Raw genomic sequence first — 23636 nt, 5'->3', positions numbered from 1 at the left:
TTTAAGTTTCTTTTTTTTAAAAATTTTTTTCTTCAGAACAACCATGAAGACTTTGAAACAGTTACTCAGATGATTCTGGATCTTGTTGGATGGAGGAAGGAGGTTTTGTCTAGACACATGACCACAGTAAGACTATATTCTGACTTCAGGTGACAAACTATCCCAAAAAGTACTAAATATTAAATGCCATTTTGCTTTCACTTTCTGGTATGTTGTTCCTGCATTGGAAAACTACACTTAAAACCACATGGCACCTTTCAGATTGTCTTGCCTTCAGTGAATGTTTGAAAAGAAAGAAAATTCAACCAGAATCACTTGCAGCTAAATCTGGACTGTATGGAAAATGTACCAAAGTTTGGATGCTGTGTTGACAGTTTGGCACAGGTAGCTGGACTACTGGACCTGTAACGTATTAAAAAATAATGTGTCAAACTCATATGACACTCTGACAACACTGAGTAGTTCATGGTCTCTGCCATCCAAGCTATTCTTTTTTCTCCCGCACCACAGTCACTAAAGTGAATTAATGTTTCATCACCTGTGACATTGTCATTCAAATGTCCCAGGTCACTATATTTGTGTTTGGTGATTTAAACCCCATGCCAGTCTTTGATCAGCTGTCAACAAAAATTAATGCAGAACCCATCTTGCACAAGTCCAGGATTCGGCCAATGTGGGTATGTGAGAAAGCTTGCCAGTAGCTTCTCGTGGGTCGGTGGTTCTTCTCGGGGTTTTCCCGGGTTCTTCCTCCACCATTAATACTGGCCGCCATGCATAGCCTATCATGTGCTGAAAAATGGCGTTAAACCCCACAACAACAACAACAACAACATCTTGCACAAACCTTTCAGAGCTTCAAATGATTGTTTGGTATATTAAAAACATCTGACAAATTAATGCCCGTAATAATAAAAATATCTTCCTTTGCGTAGTGGGCATCTTCATCTTCACAGCAGCCGCTTTTCACTCACCAGTAACAGACTGTGGTCTTCCAGAATGCAGATCATGTTCCTAGGATTTGCAGCCATGTTTAAAATGATGAAACAACCTCAAAATTGTAGGATATGAAATAGAATTACATCTGTAAACTTATAATTTTCCCAAATCAGCCTCGATATCATTCTGAGACTGATTAAAGCTTTTGGCTTTTACAGTGTGCTCTTTGCTACACACAAATATATGTATATATGCTGGTGTCCAGTGCATTGTATATGCAGCTGCAGATTGTTGTATTTAACATTATTTTGTCTATCTATTGGCATTAAAGTTTTTGATCGGTTCAAAGAAACAGAAAGAAAATATTCAGAACTTTCAAATAACCCTTGCATCTGGACTATCGGAGCTCAGCCTTCAGATGTTAGATTTTTGCTAATAAACAGTAAAATTTGTTGTGACAGACCTCTTCAGCTTGCAAAATACAGTCTATCAAGAAAGGTGGTTTCTCTGTATGGGTCATCATTTTATATAACAAACTGATCCATAACTTGAGAAAATGTTCATAAATAACAAGCTGTCTCGCAAAACATTGGTCTTGTAAGTTAAGTAATGTACAGTGCATGCATGATATTGATGGTATTGGATATTACTTATTACAATCACAAATGCATTTTGCATTCAGACTGGTATACATGTAAATATGTGCATATGGACTTTTCGTCTAAAGTCACCTCAAGGACAGTTCCTGTAATTAAGTTTTAACCTTTATAGCACAAGAGAAATAATATATGTGCTTACACACAACAGTGCTCAAAGACCTGTGATGGAAGAGCCTGAAAAAATAAAAAGGGACAAATCTCAAGTCATCATGCAATATCAGAGTACCCACCACCTATTTGAGATAGCTTCCTGCTCATACCTTACAACTACTTCATCTTGAAATACTGGCAGTTCCAAACAGCTGCATCTTTCTACTATAATAGTATCTTCCCCATTCTGTCGTCATGTGGAACAGTCATGTGGCGAGCCTGATCAGCAGACTCACATTGCAGTTCTTTTAAATGGTTCAGGCCAACTTTGTTTTTGATATCATAAATCCTGTTTTTACAGTTTTATTTTTAAACCATTATCAAGCATTGGTTTAACATAACTTATTTCCAGTCCCAGATGCAGTTATACAGAGTTTTGATGGATGCAATTAAGGAAGATTATGATATATTTAGCAATAGTTTTACAATCAACATTTTAATTTGCTCAGAATAGAAATCGTTTATTATCATTGTGCAGACCATGGGTCATTGGGGTCATCACAATCAGTTTTAAACATTGTTTACTTTGTAATAAATGGAAATTTAAAATCATGTGCCCTGTATTATTAATCCACTTGTCTAAAAAGGCCACATTTTTTAACATTACATTAACACACTCACCCCAGCCAGAAAATGTTAATTTTCTGTCCCTTATATTTTTGATATTGGTCACTGAATCCATGTTGACATTTTGCTGAAGAGGGGCTCACAACACCTCTGCCACATATGAATGCAAGTCATACACAGCTTACAATATGATACATTATCTATACGCATATCAACTTAATGGACTTTTCATCTTTAGAAGATCCCTCTTTGGTACGGTGGTGTTTTATATGTGTTTACAGATTGGTTGTGTTTCTAGTATGCATATTACAGACAGAGAGAGACTTATCGTCTGTTCCTATGATATTCTCATCATTCATAAGATTTGTTTAAAGAAACTGAGTAACAACTAAATGCTTCACATTTTTTTTTTCTGCAGAAGCAAAACAACTGCCACATCCACAGACATTCATTTCTATCAGTGAAAAAAGAAAATTACTGACAACACCCACTCCCCTTTCATAAATATAAAGGTTATGTGCTAATTTTGTTTATCCCATTGGCATGTTTAATTGCTGTTTACATATATCAGCATAAAAGTAGACATTCCAAACTTCTTTGTGAAATTTTTCTGTTGCTTTGTATCAGTTGGATTGAGCATGGATGCCAGTATATCTGGTGTGCCGTGCATTGAATAAACCACAGTTAGTTCTCATTGGCGGTTATTTGTTTTATTCTGAGCATTCTTATCTCATGTGTTTAGACTCGAATAAACAGTAACACAAGAAAGAGTGAAAACAACAAGCTTTGAAAAAATATAATAATTTATTTCCCTGGAAAAATTCTGTAAAAATGAAGAAAATATGAACTTAAGGTTTTATAGAATCAAATCCAAAAATAATCCAAGAATAAAGTCCTAATAACAAAATGTTCTACTGATTTTAAGTTTGAATCCTGGCAAAGAATCCAAGATGGAAGACAATGACAGATGCTGAAATCTGTAGTGTTGAATTCTACAGTTCCTTGTATAAACAAGAATTATCACTCCGGTTTCTGATAGCTGAATAAATTTTTATAAAAACCTGTCCTTGTTTAACAGTTGTACATGAGCACACATATTGTCCAGCAAAAATAACAGAATTAATCCTTTTGAATCCAAGTATTTTAAATAACTCCAAACAGCACAACATACAACTTCTAGTATAAGAAATGGCCCAGCTGCAACTTCTGCTGAAAATAATTTTCCGAAATAGAGGTTATATGGTCTTAAAAAACGTAAACAAGGGGTCATGTGATCATCTTATCGAAGGTTATAGAAAAGAAGTACTTGTTCAAGATCACGTCTACCCAGTGTGACCCTGATGAAAACCAATAATTTTACTCTAAGAAATAAAATAAAATTGTTTACATCTTAAATACAAAGTCCCATCATGACTTCAGCAACAACCAATCATTTTAAAATAAAATAGAACTTGTTTGCGATGGTTGCTACAGATTTTGAAACTAGGTCAGGATTTAGATCAACAGCTGGTGTTTATGAACTAATAGTCATGGTCAAACTATTTTCAAATAAAAAGTATCATCTCTAGTGAATAAATTTACATTACAATAACATGTAATGAAAAATAATTTTAAAAAAATTAAAACTGGCAAACAATTAAATTGAAATAAATATGTATTAAATCAGATATAATTAAGTCAAATATACATAACAGCATAAACAAACAGTAACCACCAATCAGAATTAAATGTAACATGTTTTACTGTGTGTCACACCAGAAATGTAGTCCTCAAACTTGATTTAAGTAGACGAGATGTGAAGCAACTGAAAAACTTTGTGCCAATGTGGTTATTAAATGATCAGTAAAATACTTAAATCATACATAGGGAACAGGTTGATACATGTTTTCAGTGGCTGAACATGCTGACAAGACAGAAAAACAAAGTAAGCATGGAATTGGTGATGGGGGAGGAACATATTTCAAACCATACAAGTTAGTCACGTATTTGTTAATTTGTAGAAGGCAAATGTGTGTTGTTGTTTTTCACTGTTGACAGAAATATGTTCACGTGCCTGCTACAGCTGCCTCATATGTATTCTCAATTTAAAGAATAAAATGGCAAATGACTAATAATTATTCATGACTGCAGAAGATTAAATAACTTATATTGGTTACAATATGGAAAACACATTCAGTATATAAATTAATAATTTCACTCCTACTCACAACCAATGAGATTTCTAACATTTTCAAGTGGTAAATGCTGAATAATTATGGCATTAAACTCATTTCTTGTGATTTCTCATTGTATACTGTCAGTTTGATCTACATTCTGTATTTTATCATGATCTCTTGTTTAGGGATAAATATACAGGGTCTTTGGACTAGTTTCGTTTTCTGATTGTGGCAGAAATCTTCAGTTTTTTTTATTAAAGTTGAAAATAGAACTGATGAAGTCAGATAGGCAGCACAGATATTTTTTGTTGTAATATATGTCACAAATACAGACATCACTTTGCATCAAGAAAATCATTAGCTACCAGTCCCATTGAAGCCAGTGAATTTAAATATAATGTAATAATCTCAGTAAAAAAATGCATATGTACTGCTTGATATATTGAACCTGCAATTAATTACCAAGTTAGCATAAAGAATTTCCATCCCAAAAAAACTATCCATTCTGATTTGTAAACACAGAATCCATTATTATATTGGGAAAAAATTTTTTGTTGATGTTTCAAAAGAAAATCTCAGTCTCACCCTACTGCTTGGTCAGTTTGGTTTCTTTTAGCTTTTTATATGTTTTTTCTTTATGTCATTTTGACATCCAGGGTATTTTATAATGATCCTACTCTCTTTGGTCTGATCTTTTATTGTGCTGAAGTTTGAAATTACACACCTTTGACAGTGCATCAGTCAGAAGCTAATGCAAAGGCCCCTTTCATTGCCTCTTGTAATGTCAGCTCTTCTTGCTGTGTTATCATCCTCCCGTTCCTCCCTACCAAAAGGTCTCCTTAGTATGAAAGAAATATTGCTGTTTTAAAAAGTCTACTTTTAACACTGTAATACTTTTGATTATCAGTGGCTAGTTAAAGTAACATGTAAAAATACACCACACTTTCTTTAGAATCAGTTACATGTCAGTTTGTTTATTTGATTCACAGGAGGAAATGCGAGTCTTAAAGCAGAAAGTGTCCTTGAAAATAGACACAGGAAACAAGTAAGTGGAATCATGTTGTCTGTGCATTTATATGTATGTATAAATGTCCTTTTTCCAGGAAGAAACATTCAATAATTTGAGACACTTTTTATATATAAAAATATCAGTGAAGAATGTTAATTTTTTGATAAACAAATGCATTCATTGTATTTGAGCAGATGTTATTACTTTTTTTAAACAATGAACAATAAATAGCCTGAAATTTACATGCAAAGCATCATATATAGGTAAACATGAAGCTGTAATGTTTCAGTTGAAATCTAAATACACAGTGTAGATATTTTACTTTATAAGTGGTCTTTCAATGATTTGCTTACACATGGGTGAACCATGTGAATAACTTCCTTGTCCCACAATTTACAAAAGTGTGCTGTAATTGGTTTCAATTACACTGTGCAATGTTCAGAATGGATACATGACAAGTATATGTATTGTATACTTGCTTATAAATCAGATCCAGATTTAAATTGCATAGACCCAGATCTACTATTGAATAATTCACTGGCATAGCTGGGTCTGTAGTTAGGACTAATAAGTAGAACAAACAACATAGACCCTGATCTCTCATTGCATAATGTGCTGGCAGATGATTGTCTATATTGTTTGCAGTTAGACCCAATTGGTATACAGATACATATGCTGTATTGTAAAAACGATAGTTACTGACTTGTGGTATGAAGACCAGATTTGAATGACTTTTTTTAAATAAGAGATTTTGTTGGTGACTTTGTTGGTTTGCTTAAATCTTGCTTGCATAAGTTTGAGCTTAACTATTTGTCTTCATTTTGGCCCATTTTATCTGCAAGTATACTGTGAGTTTATCATACCGTCCTATGTTTTCATTTACCATCAGTCTATAAAATTAAAATTCTTGTTTGACTTGTAATTTTTGGTACAGATAACTATTTTTGTATTAGAAATTTTGCACATTTTAAGTACCAACAAATATAATTTAGCCTTTAAAGCTGCAGGTCTGAAACTACTTTTTTCCCATTTTGGAAATTTATCTTTCTATATACCAGAAGAGTTTATGGGAGCACTTTTGTCTGTTGTCCATCTGTATTTTAGTACAAGTTTGTTATCACAGGTATCAAGTAAAAACTTCTTTAAAATTTCCATATGAATTGTGTAAATTGTCATAGATAGAACTTATATGCCTGTTTCTATTTGATATTCAATGCCACCCATACATGTTACATTCTATGACAAATGTGTAAAGGTGTTTCCATTTTTGAGGCAAAACTGGATTAAATAAATAAAAAAATTAATCAGCAATTTAAAGTTTCATCCTACTCGTTATCATATTCAAAATGAAGGAGAAATTGGGAATACATGAGTGTTGATTAACTTGACCAAAAGTAGATCACTGTAACCAAATTTTCAGGCTTAAGCTGTTCTGGTATTTTCCTTTTTATCAGCCTGTATATTGTTGATTTTCCAAATGCGCTCTGGTCGATGAGGGGCATTGTGTTTACAAGGAAATATTTTCATAGCATATTATTGAAAATAACATATTTCCCATTATTGCATGCATTCAGTTGCCCTGTTTCTACAACCAATAAAAGGTTAAATGACATCATTTACATTGATTTAATTTGAACAACCAGATTTACAGTTTATTAAATCATTGCTTATGACTAATGTGACACTCTTAAATGTGTATTGATGACTGTGCATCTGTATATTTTGCAGCCTTCTAGGTTTGGATTTGGTAGTTCGTGACAGTGATGGTAATGTCCTGAATCCAGACACTGCCAGTGCCATAACGCTGTATCGAGAGGTAAGTGATCATAATGTCTTGAATCTGGACACTGTTGGTGCTGCAACACTGTATAAAGGGGTAAGAGATGGCAGTGTCATGAATCATGATGCTGTCAGTGCTGCACGACTGTATAAAGGGGTAAGGGATGGCAATGTCATGAATCATGACGCTGTCAGTGTTGCACGACTGGATAAAGGGGCAAGTGATAGTAATATTTTGAATCCAGACACAGCAAATGCTACAAGACTTTATTATGAGTGTTGGTAATCATTGAATTTAGATACTGTAAATGCTTTAACACTTTATTAAGGGGTATTTGATCATAATTTGTTGAATCTAGTGCTGTGATGCCATACAGAAAGGTAAGAGACAAGAACTGATAGGGAAAAAGGTACATATGAGAATATGTTTTTATTTTGAACGCTCTAAATGTTACCATTTGTAACATATAATTTTCATTATTTGTATCCCCAGCTTGATTATCAAAAGATGACTTCTGATTTTTATTTGTATAGTTTCAGTGCTTATAAAGCCTAAATAAAGGACAGTAGACCTTCAACCTTTACCTTTGAACAGTCTTACAGAAATGACCCATAAATTATGAGCATTTAGCATTGTAGCAAAAATATGAAAATACAATAATTTTGGACAAATTATTATTGGCTCATCTGTGTTTCACTCAAATCTAGAATTTCCTATTAGATAAAATGGAGTTGGCCATGGAACCAGAGAAACTTTAAAGGTGTTCTTCAAATTCTTATTTTCATGCAAAATGCCTGAATGATCAAGTAACTGCTTTTTCACTAGAGCATTATGTAGAAATCCCAGCCAGAGTAAATGAAATCACATTCTAGGTGAAAAGGAAAATCATCCTCGAAAGGTTGAAACAGTCCGCACATGAGTATAAAAAGGAATATTAAAATTTTTTGGGCAAAATGCAGGAATGGCAAAAATTGCATTTATTGGACATAATGTAAATTAAAATAATGCTTATTGTGCGAGAGTGGTGATTGGCACTGCTATGTGAAGTTTTACAAGCAAACAAAGATTATATCCAGTAGAGAGATATAGTGAGAATCCATTAATTTTTAGAACTGGGATTTCTGAAACTGAACTTAAGGTCATTATTAGAAATGTTTTACGGTACTGAAAACATAAAGTAGTAGTTTTTTGTAGTTTTTCTGATGAGAGTTTTGGAAAAGATTCAGTTTGAGATTTCATTCAACACTCTGAATGTGGACCATAAAGGAATAATCTTTGGTGTATTTTCTAGCTTAAAAGTCAGGTCCGGGTTCAAACTGCATAGACCCTGATCTTCCAGTGCTTCATGCGACAGCAGATCTAGGACTATGCAGTTTTTTGGGAGAACTCAGTAGAATGAACAGCATAGACCTGATTTGTTGATGAATTATGTGTCAATTGATCAGGTTTTATGTTACTTGCAGTTGAAATGACTTATAAACCCCATTATATACAGTGTTTTTTAAAAGTACAAACCCATCAGGAATGATTACCCAAATAGGCTTAATTGATCTTGTCATATTGATTTATGGACTTTCAAGATTTGTCCATCAGTGGAAATCATCATAGAGAAAAGTAAATAGTTAAGTACATGTTGTAATGGCAAACAACTATTGAATACCAAATAATTTTTGAATTATTGAGACAATACAAAAACAAAATGATTACTTGAAAGATTGCCTTGAAATTGTATAATTTTTAACTTAAACTTAGCCATTACCTAGAAAGCTTTTAGTGATAAATATCTTAGCATTATCAATACATTCCTAATGCTTCAAATCAAAATTTTTTTCTTCTTCAAATCTCTGTGATTTTTAATTAAAAAAAGTATGGGAAAATGAAAAACAAAACAGTTGTAGAAATTTGTTCTTTTATTAAATGGTGTATTCATTTTTTTTTGTTTTTATTTGACTTTCGTGGTGATAATCTTTGTTTGAATTCTGCTTGTATTTTTTTCTTTTTATTGGGAACATTTTACATTTTTAAATGCTTGATTTTGTTAATTATCCTTGGGGTTTGTTTGAACTTGGTCTTAAAATGAAAATTGTGTTGATACGTATCTGGTAATATGGTCTGTTTCCTGATATTTGTTTGTTGTATAAAATTTATTACAAAACAGTATTCAGGAGTAAAGGATTAATTAATGACAGCAAGAACTAAGTATGTAAAATGAAATATTAAACTTGCATAGGATTGACCTACACAAATCAGTTGACCTGGTTAATTGGAGATAGTGCCTGTGATTTCATATGTGTTCTTTTTCCTTTCAGCATGTGGAGGTGGCAGATAGATTAAAGAGAGAAAAGGTACACAATGAAATTTCTTAATTATGGACAGAATTCCTTAGTATTTGTTTTCATTATCAGGAAATTTTAGGATACCAGATAACATGAAATAATTGATGTAAAAAATGAGTTAGTTTTGAATCAGTGTAATATTGAGTTTACTTACTCAATTACAGAGCAGTTTTGGTCTGTGGATTGAAAGTGTCTTTCCTTCTGTCTTTCAGCTCAGTTTCCAGACATTTTTGTTTACAGAATCGTTTGACTTGAATGCAATATTTGGAATACTACACCCATTACTCAAAACAGTTATTGTGACTGATATTTCATGTCCAGTGACCTTTAACTTTTCCTTTGAGTCCTGTAACTTGTTACAAGCACATACTTTGAGTAGTGTGGGTGATTTGATATGATTTTATGACATGTAACATACAGATTTGACAAGGAAACACGCTGTGAGTAACTGAAAGATAGCTAATATTTTTCATCAAACTTGTTCTATTTATTGTTCCTGAAGCCTTGATCACTGATGTTCACCACCTTAAATCTAACTTAGTTAATTCATTTTTGTTTACAGCAAGTTGTGGATACAAGTGTCAGCAATAAGGCAGATGATTCAAGAACTGTCAACCTGTATATGATGCTGAGGAATTTTGTATGCAGAGTAGATGATGCCGACATATTAGTTAGTCTGTATGATGCCAAAGATGGTGTGTTCATATGGTGAGTAATGTTGTGTTTAATTCTTTTATTGATATTAAGAACTGAACTTCATATTTTAGAGGATTCATGAAGTCATGAGACTTGACATTTTATTACACATTGTGCATGACTGGCCTTTGCTATGGTCTTTCATGCATTGTGTAACTGATTTTCAAAGTTCAGATTTCATGAAACTTGTAAACATGAAGTTCAGTTCTTATAATCAAAATACTGTTGTATCATTTATTTTCATGGTTCTCATTTTTTTATGGTTACATAAAAGGCACTTTAAACTCCTGGATTTGCTTGTCAAAGTTTGCTTATGTCAAGATAATTAATTTCATGGAATATTCTCCACAAATAACCAAAATCTAGAATTCAACAAAATAAAACTATGCTAACAGCAAATTGAGATCAAATGAATGATTCAAACAATACTACCACATCTATGAGCCCAAATCAAACACATATCAAGATCACTCATTTATACTGTTTTCATCCAAGTGCATAAAATCAGAGTAAGGTGACCTAGCCAACACTAAAACAATACTACCACTGGTATTAGCATAAATTAAACACATGTCAAGAACAGTCTTTTACATTATGTTTCATCTGAATGCATTTTTAGGAAGTTGCACAATTGTTCAGCTGGTTGAGGTAAAATTGCTGTATAGGTCATTTGGGTACTTGCACTAAATATGTATGGCCTGTTCAAGCAGTCTGGCATTGGATTGTTTAAAAGGACTTGTTACCTCCTAATCAGCTACATGTACATATTGGCATCTTTTCTTTCATAGAAGTTACGGAGACCACTCTAGCATAACATTGTTGCCAAGATGTCATTAACCACAATTAGTAATGTCACCAAGAGAAAACAGATCAAAATTTCTCTTTTCTTTTTCTCTTTTGATATGAAAAGTTAAAGAAAATGTACTCTGATAGAATCATTGTTTTGTTAAGTGGTAGTTTGCACTAGGAACATGATGTTATGCATTATTATAGTCAGCATTAACTTGTGTCAACTGCCCACCACAAATTTGTCTTGGTCATGAATTTTACCATCAGGCTTTGTTAGATATCTGTAAATCCACTGACCCTAAGGCAAGCATGGTTTATAATACCATACCCAAAACATAATTGACTGTAAAATCCCATGCCTAGGGCATAATGGACAATAACTGCATTAAATGTAGAATCCAAACTTGCATTACATTCACTGTTACTGGATAGGGTGCTTTGTTTTTATCAGTCTATCTTTTAATAAAAGAAAATACTTGTGTTTGCATAATTGACCCATTCAGTAAGATTGAGTTACACAGTCCAACACTTTAACATTATATCATTCTAAAATGACATGATTTATGGTTGAACTAGATAATGTCTTGATTTTGCTATTAAATTTGTCCATAGTCAGTTTTCCCAATGTTATTGATTTTATTGCCTTGATTTATGACTAATCATTTCAGTTTCTTTAAAATTATAAAGTACAGAAGAAAACAAAAGCTCACAGTTGTTTATTCCATGTTATTTCTCCATCCAAGACACCATTATGCAAAGTTATATTTGTTTTTGGTGATATACCATGTTGTTTAGTGTATGATCAGATGTCAGCTTAATTGAAATGTTATTGGATGGTCTTAGAATAGAAGCAGATTTTGGTTTTAAAATATGCACACTTTCTGTTTTGTTAGGGCCACAGGTAATCCTTGATCAAGTCAATTTAATCCTAGAAGAACCAGGAAAAGCAATGAAATTATTTCTTTCAAATAAGTTTGGGAACCCTGGGTATCAGAATCAGACATAACTAAGGTGGATACCAGTAGAGTTTCAATAAAATAAATGTAAAGGTTACACTCTTTGTTGCAGTAGGGGTCAGGTTTAATGGACCTCATGCATGCATTAATTCTGCAGATGGTATGTATGTGCAGTAGGTCATTTAGTTTCCTGTTTCAGATGTTTTGTTCACTTTCAATTTTTCCTGATATAGAAAACCAGTCTGGAAATCTCATAGGAGAGAACATTACCACCTTGTAATGTTCCCTGATCAGTAAGGTTCTTTCTGTGTTTTCTGCTTTATCATCTTGACATTGTTCACATGTAAGGCAGTGAAAATAAGTAAAAATTTTAATTTTTTTTAGTGAACACTATAATGTACGGTGGGATAGGGAAAGGTTGGCAAAGGACCCAGAGATACTTAATAACATCAGAGTGGTGTTCACCGTAAGTAAATAAATATTCATTCATAGTGTACACACAGAACATTTAACACATTGCACGTTTTTACAGGAGGGTTATAACAAAAATATGCTTGAATCATCAAACTCAGTGGTTGTATATATCTGTCTTAGTACCACACCCATTCAGAAAAGGTCAGTCACCTACATTTTACTGGTATAGGTTAAGTGTTTGTGTTTAGCTTATGACCATATTCTATCTTATATAGAATTATGAAATTTGGTAAGGTGATGCATCGTGATCAGCACTATTTCCTCATTGCAGAAGTAGGTCATTGTGATCTATATTTTGCTCTTCTTTAACTTGGGTTAAATGTTACATTCCGTGTTCATGTCATAGGCACTGTTTGTAAAAAATCATGCATTAATGATGATATGCATCTCTGTTAATATCTCACCCTACCACAATAGAAGCTCTTTGTTACCTGTATTCACTTCTTACTCGTTCAAATTAAGTTTTTTAATTTGGTCCACAACCGCATGAGATTGTAGCATGTTACATGCAAGGTATCCTACCAAAAATTAAGTAGCTTGGTCATGGGATGCATCTTGATAGGTATTTACCCTTGTTACAAAACAGGTCTTTGTGACATACGACTTTTGTTGAAAGTTTGCATTTAAAGTTCATTTATTGGGCACTGTTTATGTTCTAAGAATGAAACATGTTGATTGGATGCATTTCTAAATCTACACCGTTGCAACCAGAGAAGGTCACAGTAACCTATATGATAAGCTTTGGGTTAAGTATTTGTGTTTAGCTCTCATCCACATGCAATATTCCATATATATATCCTATTCTGCTCTGATTGCCTTTTCTGACTGGTGCAGTTTGAAGTAGGAATAAATATGTTTATTAAATGTAAACGTTTCATATCAGTAACTTTATATTGTATATTGTGATGGGTTATCCTGAACAGGATAACTGCTTATTACATATATGTATGAGTAAAGGAGTGCATGATGCATGCTTTTTATTTCATGTCTTAGCAGTGACATCTAATCAAGGTCATTATTAATGCTTGAACATTGCTTGTACTACTACTAACTGCCACTCAAAGGTTACTTGAAGCCAGTGACTTTCACCCAGTAAATTCTGACTTTCAGGATAGTAGCTTTTAATGCAAATGTCAAAAATAAAGATTTTAAGAACAGTGACGCAAAGACAAGACTAATCTCTGGTGTTTGTTAACGTTATAGTACCTCTACTTTGTCATCAGAGAAAAGAATGTTCATTTTTGCTGTTTTATTTATTGTATGCCATGTGACAGTACATATGTGAGTGTGAATATTTGTATTTATGTACTTGAATATTATGTTTACAATACAGATTATTAGTATTGCTTGAAAAAGTTACACTTTTTAATTTGAAAAAGAATAAAGGTTAAAATGTAAAGATAAAATATCACAAAATAAATTTTAGTTAGAAATTGAACTGACATTTTCTTGTTAAGATCACTTTGGTCTGAATTCTGCATGATAGTTAATGTTGATAATTACTACTGGAAACTACTAAAAGCTTCATAGACATTGTTGGTTACACTCTGGTTTATCCATTCAGCTTTTCCTTTAGTTTCTCTGCATTGTCTTGAAGCTTTCTCCAGCTGTTTCAAGCATAATGTAGATGTGCATGATCCATTATGAGGATGTTTAATTAATGTTTCTGAAAAGTGCACATTTGGAATTTTGTCATTTTCTTAAGGGACCTTCAGTCCCATCATTGGGTTCTTGGTTTGTGAATTCACTCCTTTATTTTTCATTCTCTTGTTTTGAAACTCTTAAAAGTTGTTTTTCGACTTAAAAGGAGTTTTGTTTGTGATTTTTTACAAACTTGCCCAGTTTTTTTTTTGCATGTGAGGATCTCACCTTGGGGCTGCACATTAGATAGAATCATCCAAATTTTTAATGTATAATAGTTAAAACAGCTGAAATACCATCATATTTAAATTCCTGCTTGAGTTTTTGTTCTTTCCACACATTCAAAGAGGATAGTTCATCTGTGTCCTTGTGACACATTTGTATATACTTAAGTTAGGTGTGTTATGGTATAGCATTGTCCGTCCATCTGTTCACATTTGCTTCTCTGGCCACAACATTCTCATGGTTGGAGAGATTCTTATGAAATGTTATATCATGACTAGTCAGTGTGCTGCATACCATAGCTATACCCCCTGCCACAATGTCAAGGTCACAGTATGGGAAAATGTAACTCTTTGACTTGTATTCCTATCTTGGTATAAACTCTTAAATCACAGAAGATATTTTAACTTTATTTAAATTTAGAGTTGAAATTTGGCCTCTTTTTATTACCTTTGAGTTGTTCTGTGCATTTTATTTAGTGACATTTGTTGTCTCACATGTGTTAATATGATGAGACCTAGACATTACTTTATGACAGTGATGGCATAGGCATTGTCAAGAATCTTAAAATTTTGTTTTTTAATTTTTTTTAATGTCTGAAACAGGGCTTATGCATCAACACATGGATGCAAGTGAGACACTAGATTAAGGTGGCATCTATTTTTCACATTTCATACATGATCTGAACCAGGAGTTTTTGAACCAAACAGTCTGTGTTTGTGGAATAGTCTGTGAACTATTTGTTTCTTCCAGGATCTTGGGTCAAGAGAAAGAAGAAGAGAGAAAGTCTTCCTTGTATTCCAGATTATTCGCAGGGGTAATTATTTCAGGTTGCATTCTCCATGCTTATATCCTGTATGGTTATTATAATTGTCTGCATTTGTTTAATTAAAGTCCTTAGCAATAGCAGGCAGTAAATTTACTGCCTCAAATTTTTGTTTGCTTTTATTGACGAAAATTTGATTATATGGAATCTGAAAGTTGCCTGTTATATCAAACTAGGATTTGGTACTGTACACATATTATAGTTGAATAAATTCTCATTGTTCATTAATGTCTCAGAGCTCAGTCTGGTAGTATCATGTGTTGTAAAGAAAAGAACATTTTACTTTACAAATATATACGGAACAAGGCACCTACATTTTGTGCCACAGTTTTAAATTTGCAGTCCTATAATCTAGTAGCCCCAACTATAATTGCTTGATGTTTGAAACTAACTTTAATTCATATTTGAAAAAAGAAACTAGCTGCATTCCAAATTTTGCAATAATAATTTTATTTTTAGCTCTGCTGGTTATAGACCAGAAGAACTTATGGGATGACCTGTTGTTCATCATCTTTCCATCCATCAACCAAGTTTGTTATTGCTACTTATAAACTACTTGAAGGGCTACCTTGACACTTTAGACACATTCATTCCATGGTCAAGTTGGTCCTAAATGATCTGACAACCAGGATAATCACTCCTACTCTTACATGGATGGTCATATCAACATGGGGTTTTCACTAAAAGTCTTCTTATTATATCTTAAAAATCTTGTGACTATTCCACCTGAATGAATGATCATTATGACATGGGGTTTTTACCAAAAAACTTCTAATGATGTCTACTTTCTGCTAAATGAAAATCGTGCTACACTAGCATCCAATATGTGTACCAAGGCAGCTAATTTGAAAATCTTGCTGCCACTAAAAAGTATCAGAGATGGTTTCAACACTCAACCATTAAAAGAAGAAATGATCTTATCTTAAATTCCTGGTAAAAAAATTTCTGAGGTGAGCATCAGACCATTCAAGGGACTCTTTGTTCTATAATATTTTTTGTCTTGATTAATATATCTGAAATTTTAGGAATTTGGATTTTAATTTGCAGGTGTAATGGAACTGAAGTTATCAGAAGATAGAAGACAAACCAAAAATCTTCGACGGCCTTTTGGAGCTGCAGGTTGTTTTGTTGAATTTTACTAATTTTTATCATGTGTGATTTTAGGCAAGTAGTTTTGGCAGTTAAAATAAATAGATCAGGTTAGTCAGCTTATATCCTTTACAATTTGTAAATACAGACTATTTTGCTCGAGATGTGGTAGCATTACTGACAGAAATTAACAAGATTCAGCCTGTCTGTACTGTGTGTACCACAACAAGGGACAGAATACAGAGTTGGGCAGAGTTTTACAGCAGTCATAAACATTCTGCTCTGACTTTAAACTTTTTTATATCTAATTTTTTTTTATAAATAATTGATTAATTTGGATCAGATAGGAGTGATGTGAAGTCAGAATCAGAACTTATCTTAAACGGTTTGGAAAATGTTGATACTTTCTTGTTGCACTTTATTGATGCCCAAGGCTGCAAAGAGACATTTACTCACTTGCCACTTTATTGAAATAGGAGCATGGGTCATGTTTACTCTCAGTGTTTGTGGGGCATTTTGTTAGATACCAAAATGAAACAAATAATTATGTTTGTGAAATATTGCTATGTTTTTATACCCTCTTAACAATGTGAGTTGAATTAAGCATGCCCTCATGAATTTTCGTCCTCGTATATGTTACCAAATCTTAATACCTTAGGACAACTACATCTACCTCACAAATCCAGCTCTACCAGGCTAAAACATTTTAGCTAAAAAGCTAAAAGTTATTTTCCCACCTGGTGGCTGTTAGAGTGATCTCCCCATTGATAGTGGGATTGGCACCTAATCCTGTTATATCATGACTTACTGCTTCCACTCTTGCCAAGTAGCATGCTCTCAGCAAACAGAGGCCTCTCAAAATTTATAGAAGCAGTTTGGAAGTTTACTACCTTAAAACAAGTTGAAGGAGTTTCACTTTCGAGAGGAAGCATATTCTTTCTATAAATTTCCAACATTTGTGTTCTTTCTATCATGGAAGACAAAGTTAACTTGTAGTGTTAATACTTTGCTGTCTTCACACATGTAGGTGCTTTTTATACATGTCAGTATGGGTCATGATGGCATCCCCACACATTGCTATAAGCATAGAAATAAGTGCAGATCTGGTGTGTTGTATAGAAAATTCATTTAATATTGCTGTATAATTTCTGCTATTTTCAGAGACATACAGGTAAGTTTGTAATATTGTCTTTGTGTCCACATCATAACTATATACATGATGCTTTACTGATTTTACCTGTATATTAATAATAATAATAATAATAATAATGCTTTATTTATAGAGTTTGACTCATTAGTCAAGGGCTATTATCCCTTGAGGCCCTCTTAAGGAGAGTATAACAATGCATATTATATGAAGATAGCAATAATTACTGTGTATTTTAACATGTTTAGTATTAAAATACTAAATTTAATTATCTATTAGAAACGCATACATGCTCATGATATCTTTTCTTAGAACATCCTTGTGTATTTCCTACAGGTAACATTGTCTCATAATGCATCTACTTTGTAAGTGTCAATAATAACACTTCAGTGCCTTTTTTATGTGCAGGTTTTGTGTGTACTTTAGAAAACTCATTTATATTACTGTATGGCTTCTGCTACTTACAGGTAAGTTTTCTATATGTGACTGACTCGTTGTGTCCAGCCCATACATTAATATAAATAATGCTTCATTGATTTTACCTCTGTCAGCAGTCAGAAATTTTCCTTCCTACAGATGATGTAATACTTGAATTGATTATTTGTACATGTATTTATTATAAGCGATGTTTCAATGATTTTACCTGTACATGCTAATTGTTCTTCCTATAGATAATTTATTACTAGAAATGGTTATTTGGCTTCCAGTTAGTACAGGTATTTATTTTCAGTGATGTTTCATTGATTTTTTGTTTGTATTGGCAGTCAAAAATTGGCCTTTCTACAGGTAAACTATTGCTAGAATTGATTTTTGAGTGTCTACTTAGTTTGTATTAATGGCAACACTTAAATTCTCCATCTCTACAGGTCATTTGTGCCATTTGACAGGTATTTATCATAGTGTGCAATTCTGCATGGACACTCCTAAGGCCATAAAACAGGATATGCATTACACTATGTGTATATTTTATATGCTCTATTTGTCTCATCAAGTAAACCATGGGCACTTGCTGTGTACTTTGCCCAGGATAGTGTCTCAGTACCCAAGAATCCAGATATGCATGAATCAGTCTAACCCACAGTGCCTTTGTGCACTTTCTGTGGATGACATCAGATCTATACAGGCACTCTCATGGATTGGTCTAGCTCACATTGTACATCTGCAGATGACGTCCAGTTTACGTAGGCATTCTCATGGACCAATCTAACTTGCATAGTCCTCTAGACATTTCTGACATACAATGTCCAGTGTCTTGGTGCCTCAGTCTCCAAGAGATACATCTTCATTTGCCCTCAAGCTTTTCCCACCCAAAGGGAGCTTCTACTTAGCAACACCTTGGGTGTAACAGGATCTAACATGGTGCTGGTGTAGTGAGCCACCATCCTTGACATTCTTCTCCATTTTTTTTCACAGGTAGCACAATAGACATTGGCTTAACTACCTTAATTTAAAACAACGAAAACTGCCTTTCATGTACCCATGTTGTTGTTAGCTATTACTATACTGAGTGAAACAGTGCCTTGCAAGCTTTGACTGAATAAGCTTTACACCCACTCCCCTCAGAGTTCTGTCCTTCTCATTCCTTTACATAACGTGCCTGTTTTACAGTTCTGACATCATGTGAGCATTGTCTATGGAAGAATCTACTTTCAATTGCTTCCACAATCTCAGTTTTAAAAAGCCATTTAGATACCCATCATTTGAGTTGTGGTATCATGACAATGGGATCATCATTGCATCTAAATATCTATTTCAATAGGCAGGACACAGCTTACCTTCTCCCACCTTGAATCTCATCTGACATATATGTTTATAGAATGGCGTACTTCATAAACATAAAGGCCCGCCATACATTGGTCATGTACTTAGCAGCAGCTGTGAACTTAAGGTGGAACAAGATGGAATGTTCTCTACCTCCACCATTCTTAAAAACCATCATAGACCAAGCTACGATCACTACCATAACCATCTAATCTCATTAGTTGGAATTCACAACAAGCCACCAAGGATTCAATCATTCCATCCCTCAGAGTTTCAGATACAACAGAGGGATTTGCAGACCAGCCAGCCCTTATGACTTTGCCATAAGTCTTATGAAAATGACCATTAAAATACAGACTTATGGAATGAATGCAAAAAGTATGGAAAAATTGTCACAGTATAGTTCAGATACTGGTACATCTTATTTGATTTTGATCTTGGTTTCATATAAGATTTAGTGGAGTTAGTCAGGGAATCTGAATAACTTAACAGAAGTACCTCAGATGCTTTAAACTGCATATATTTTTGTATGCAGAGCATCTGCATTATCAAGCTGTTGATTGTAGAATTTTTTTAATCTAGCGTTCAGCAAGTGATGCATGTTGATGACAAAAGGGAAAATAAGCCTCCTAAAACATGTTAATAATCAAAACAGAAGAATCAAAAAGTATTCAGATTCTTGTGAATAAAAGCAGGAAGAGACTCAGTTATGTTTATTACACATCAAGTGTTGATTTGCATTGGAAGATATGATTGCCATCTTCATGTGAAATGGGAAAAACATTTCAAGAATGATGCTGAGTCAAGAGATAGCAACAAGCCATTTAGCTGTGTAGGGTTTTGGAACTGAAGTTTGTGCAACTGTGCTAGAGGTAAAAAAGGTCTATGTGTACTTTACAGACTTTTCTTTTGAACATAGTGTTTACTATCGCTGCATGTTTCAAATACTGAACTTTTCAAATAGCAGTAAATTATATTTTGTTACACCTTACTGAAAACCTGTCAGACTTAGAGATAAAATCAGCTGCCTTACTGAGACGGTCTTATTAGAGCTGGCAAGTCTGGATTTGCAGTGCATCCAAAAACATATTGCAGGGATGTCCCTAGAGCATAGGCCATTGGGAAGCATTCCTGCTGATTTTAAAACTGTCAAAAAACCATAGTTCTCCTGAACTAAGTGGAAACAGTCTAAAGGAGGTCGATCATTTTCACCAGCATTTCCATGAGAACCTCTGTATCTCAAATGACTTAATTTCATGCCCCTCCTCCCTCCAATGTCAGATCACGGTAAGGTATTCAGTCCGCTCGTTTATATTCTTTGGTTCACATTGATATGCAGCAACAGGTTCTAAATGCCACCCACTGGGGAGACTGCACAATCATTGTGGGCTTGCAAGAGGCATGACTTCACATTTCCATTCACACAGCTTCCAGTAGTCCTGTGAGTCACCTACAAAAATAGCTTGAAAGCTCCCAATGATTCTGTGGTCCAAATGGAAGCCAAGCCTTTGAGTATTGGACAAACTTTGACAATTTGCACATCATGAGGTTGCATCTCTAAGGCAGGGAAACCATTCTAGACTCTCACTGAGGATACCTCTGCAAGTATATCAACAATCCAGATTAATATTCTCGAAATGAAAACTGTTTTGAAAACTTTTCATTTGTGGCTGGAGAACCTACATGGGAATGTTGTTGTTGTTGATGTGGGGTTTAACTCCATTTTTCAGCATACAATAGGCTATACATGGCTGCCAGTATTAATGGTGGAGGAAGAACCCGGGAAAACCCCAGAAAGAACCACTGACCCATGAGAAGCTACTGGCAAGCTTTCTCACATACCCACACAGGCCGAATCCAACACTCAAACCCACACATACAGAGGTGAGATGGCAGTGATCTGTAACAGAGAGCACTTTCAGCCACTCAGGGCCCCACATGGGAATGTAGTTTTCATTCTGCCTAACAGCTCCACTGTGGTGACTTGTCCCAAACAGTAAAGTGGAGCCAAGTCCCTTGACATTTATTTTTTGGGGGATTTTCTAAAGTGGCGTCCTCAGCAACAAATCCATGTCCAAGTCTGACATATCCTAGGCTGGATTTGCAGGAGAGAAATTGTTTTCCTTGTCAAAGCTTCTCCCTGACATGGACTCAGTTTTCCAGTTGGGTTATCTAGAAGCTGTATCACATACTTTAGGGACCAAAGATGGTCTTTCGGGGTAAGGGGATGTATCTCTCTCCACCTCATACCTTTTCTTCTTAGGTATTACCATTGAATAACATATTTGAAGAAAAAACAATTATTTCTAGTAAATTTTGTTTTATTGATAATACTTTCCAATCATAGTAAATAAACTCCCTCTCAGCCTCCCCATAGCTAACATCCATATTGAGAGCTTGCTTTCTGCTCCATTAGTAACTGATAATTTCATGGGATTTTGTGCCAATCCTGGTATCTAGGGTAGATCACTCTAACTGCCAAAGAGGTGGGCAGATAACTTTTATCTTTATAGCTAAACATTTTTAGCCTGGGATTGCTCGATTTACAAGATAGTAGTATTTCTCCTAAGGTATTGTGATTTGGTAAGTGTTATCAGAGAATTTTTTATTGGAAAAATTGGTATCTCCTTTGTAAATTCGGATGGGTTACAGCAGCCATGTTATCCATGCCATGTTACCAACTGAATAAAAATACAAATATATATTGTCAATTATGAAATACATGCACTTAGATACATTCATAAATATACCCAGGTCTTTTAATTGCTGCACTGAATACAAATTGGCTTGCCTAATTAGTTTGTCACTGAAGGGTTGTCAAGTCCTTGCCCAAGGCAAGATTGTGCCATTAATACTGCTGCAGCCATCATGTTCTTGTTTCTTTAAAAAAATGCTGTAATGTTTGCATGCAGCATGGTATCCCCAAAATAGTTTTATCACTGAAAATTACTGTAAATTGAGAAGTTTGATTAAAAATTTTTTTTGATTAGAATCATGAAACATTTTCATGCAATACTTATTTTTTAGAATGAGGAGTGAGATAGAGGTAGAGAGATAAGTATTTGTCAACATATTATCTCGTAATCCTTCATGACAGTCAGACATAGGAAAATGGATATGCATTCACATTATATTCCAGAGTTTTTTTTTATTTTAAATATAGTCTTTGTATATGAACAGTTTTATTAATGCTATTTTACTATCAATGATATAAGCTATTTATATCTTTGTCAGTAAATCAGTTTTGTCAAACACACCTTGGCAGAAACTACATGTGTGTGATTAGGATTTTTAAAGTAGCTTGAACAATTTTTTGAGTCCGCTACGATGTCTGCAGTGTGGAAGTTTATGGTGATGTCCAGGACTGGGGCATCATGCCACAGACATGTAGCATGATGTCCCACCCAGTCACATTATCCTGACACCAGGCCGACCAGTCCTAACACTAACCTCTTAATGCTGAGCACCAAGCGATGCAGCTGTTAGTACTATTTTTGTAAGTCTTTGGTATGACTTAGCCGGTGATCGAACCCGTGACCTCTTGCTTCCGAGATGGATGCTCTAACCACCAGGCCACCAAAGTGGTGAAAACTCTACATAGCAGTTACTCTGGAAAATAGATTTATATATTTTGAAAAAGTTCTGTCTTCCCAGTTAAACAAAATAAAGCAACTAAAAATCTGTCCTCCCAGTTAAATAAAATAAAACAGTTCAAAATCTGTACAACACATTTTATGATTTATGCATTTGCTTTCCATTTCTCCAGCAATGGATGTAACAGAAATTATACGCGGTGAAGGTGATAATAATGAGGAGCAGCAACACTTCATCCCATTCCAGCAGTAAGTGTAAAATTTCTTTCTTTTTTTTAAAACTCCTGTTAACAAGTTTAGTTCATCCGCAAACTGCACAGATGCAAATCTGCCATCACTTATGAGCAGATCTGGATCTATGCAGTTTCTTAGGAGTAATCAGTAGAACAATATGCCAACACATTATGCAACAGCAAATCAGGGTCTCTGTTGTTTTGCAGTTGGACTTGGCTTATATGTGAGAATATATGGTAATTAACAGTGTATTTATTTGACATCTATTATTAATAGAAGCTTTTAAAACTTTTTAAACAAGCTCAGCGTGAGTTAGGTATTGATATGAAGTCAAGTATTGATACTAGGCTGTACTTGACTGGAGGAAAATGAAGAAACAAGCTGATGTCAATGACATTAAATATGTTGACTGTGTTGGCCATGGAACTGAACGATACAATAACCAAAGACCTTGGAACAGGTTGATAACAGTGACCTTGGAACAAAATGACACTAATAATCTTGAACTAGTGACCACTTACTCTTGCACTTACTGGAAACAGGATTGAGCTTAGAATGAAGGTGCTTTTTAAAAAGTACATTATTACTTAGTTGTCAAGGCGTTCCAGTTGATAT

The 23636-nt window shown here is 34.1% G+C and overlaps 1 protein-coding gene across 5 annotated transcripts in view; it reads left to right on the top strand.

Annotated features, from left to right (window-relative positions):
- Positions 1-23636, top strand: part of LOC149795694 (dedicator of cytokinesis protein 1-like) — a 215837-nt gene that overhangs the window by 25783 nt on the left and 166418 nt on the right. For all 5 annotated transcript variants that reach the window (XM_089965574.1, XM_089965572.1, XM_089965573.1 and 2 more), the window contains exons 5-13: positions 37-126; positions 5458-5513; positions 7206-7293; positions 9567-9602; positions 10156-10301; positions 12419-12500; positions 15125-15188; positions 16245-16316; positions 22961-23036. In XM_089965574.1, the coding sequence (XP_089821700.1) occupies positions 37-126; positions 5458-5513; positions 7206-7293; positions 9567-9602; positions 10156-10301; positions 12419-12500; positions 15125-15188; positions 16245-16316; positions 22961-23036 (710 nt within the window). The remainder of the gene's footprint in view (positions 1-36; positions 127-5457; positions 5514-7205; positions 7294-9566; positions 9603-10155; positions 10302-12418; positions 12501-15124; positions 15189-16244; positions 16317-22960; positions 23037-23636) is intronic.

This window comes from Sinohyriopsis cumingii, chromosome 7, assembly GCF_028554795.1.
Source record: "Sinohyriopsis cumingii isolate HCF-2022 chromosome 7, ASM2855479v2, whole genome shotgun sequence".
NCBI classification, from domain to species: Eukaryota; Metazoa; Mollusca; class Bivalvia; order Unionida; family Unionidae; genus Sinohyriopsis; species Sinohyriopsis cumingii.
The sequence above is the reverse complement of the archived record's forward strand: the minus strand, read 5'-3'. Positions and strand labels throughout refer to the sequence as shown.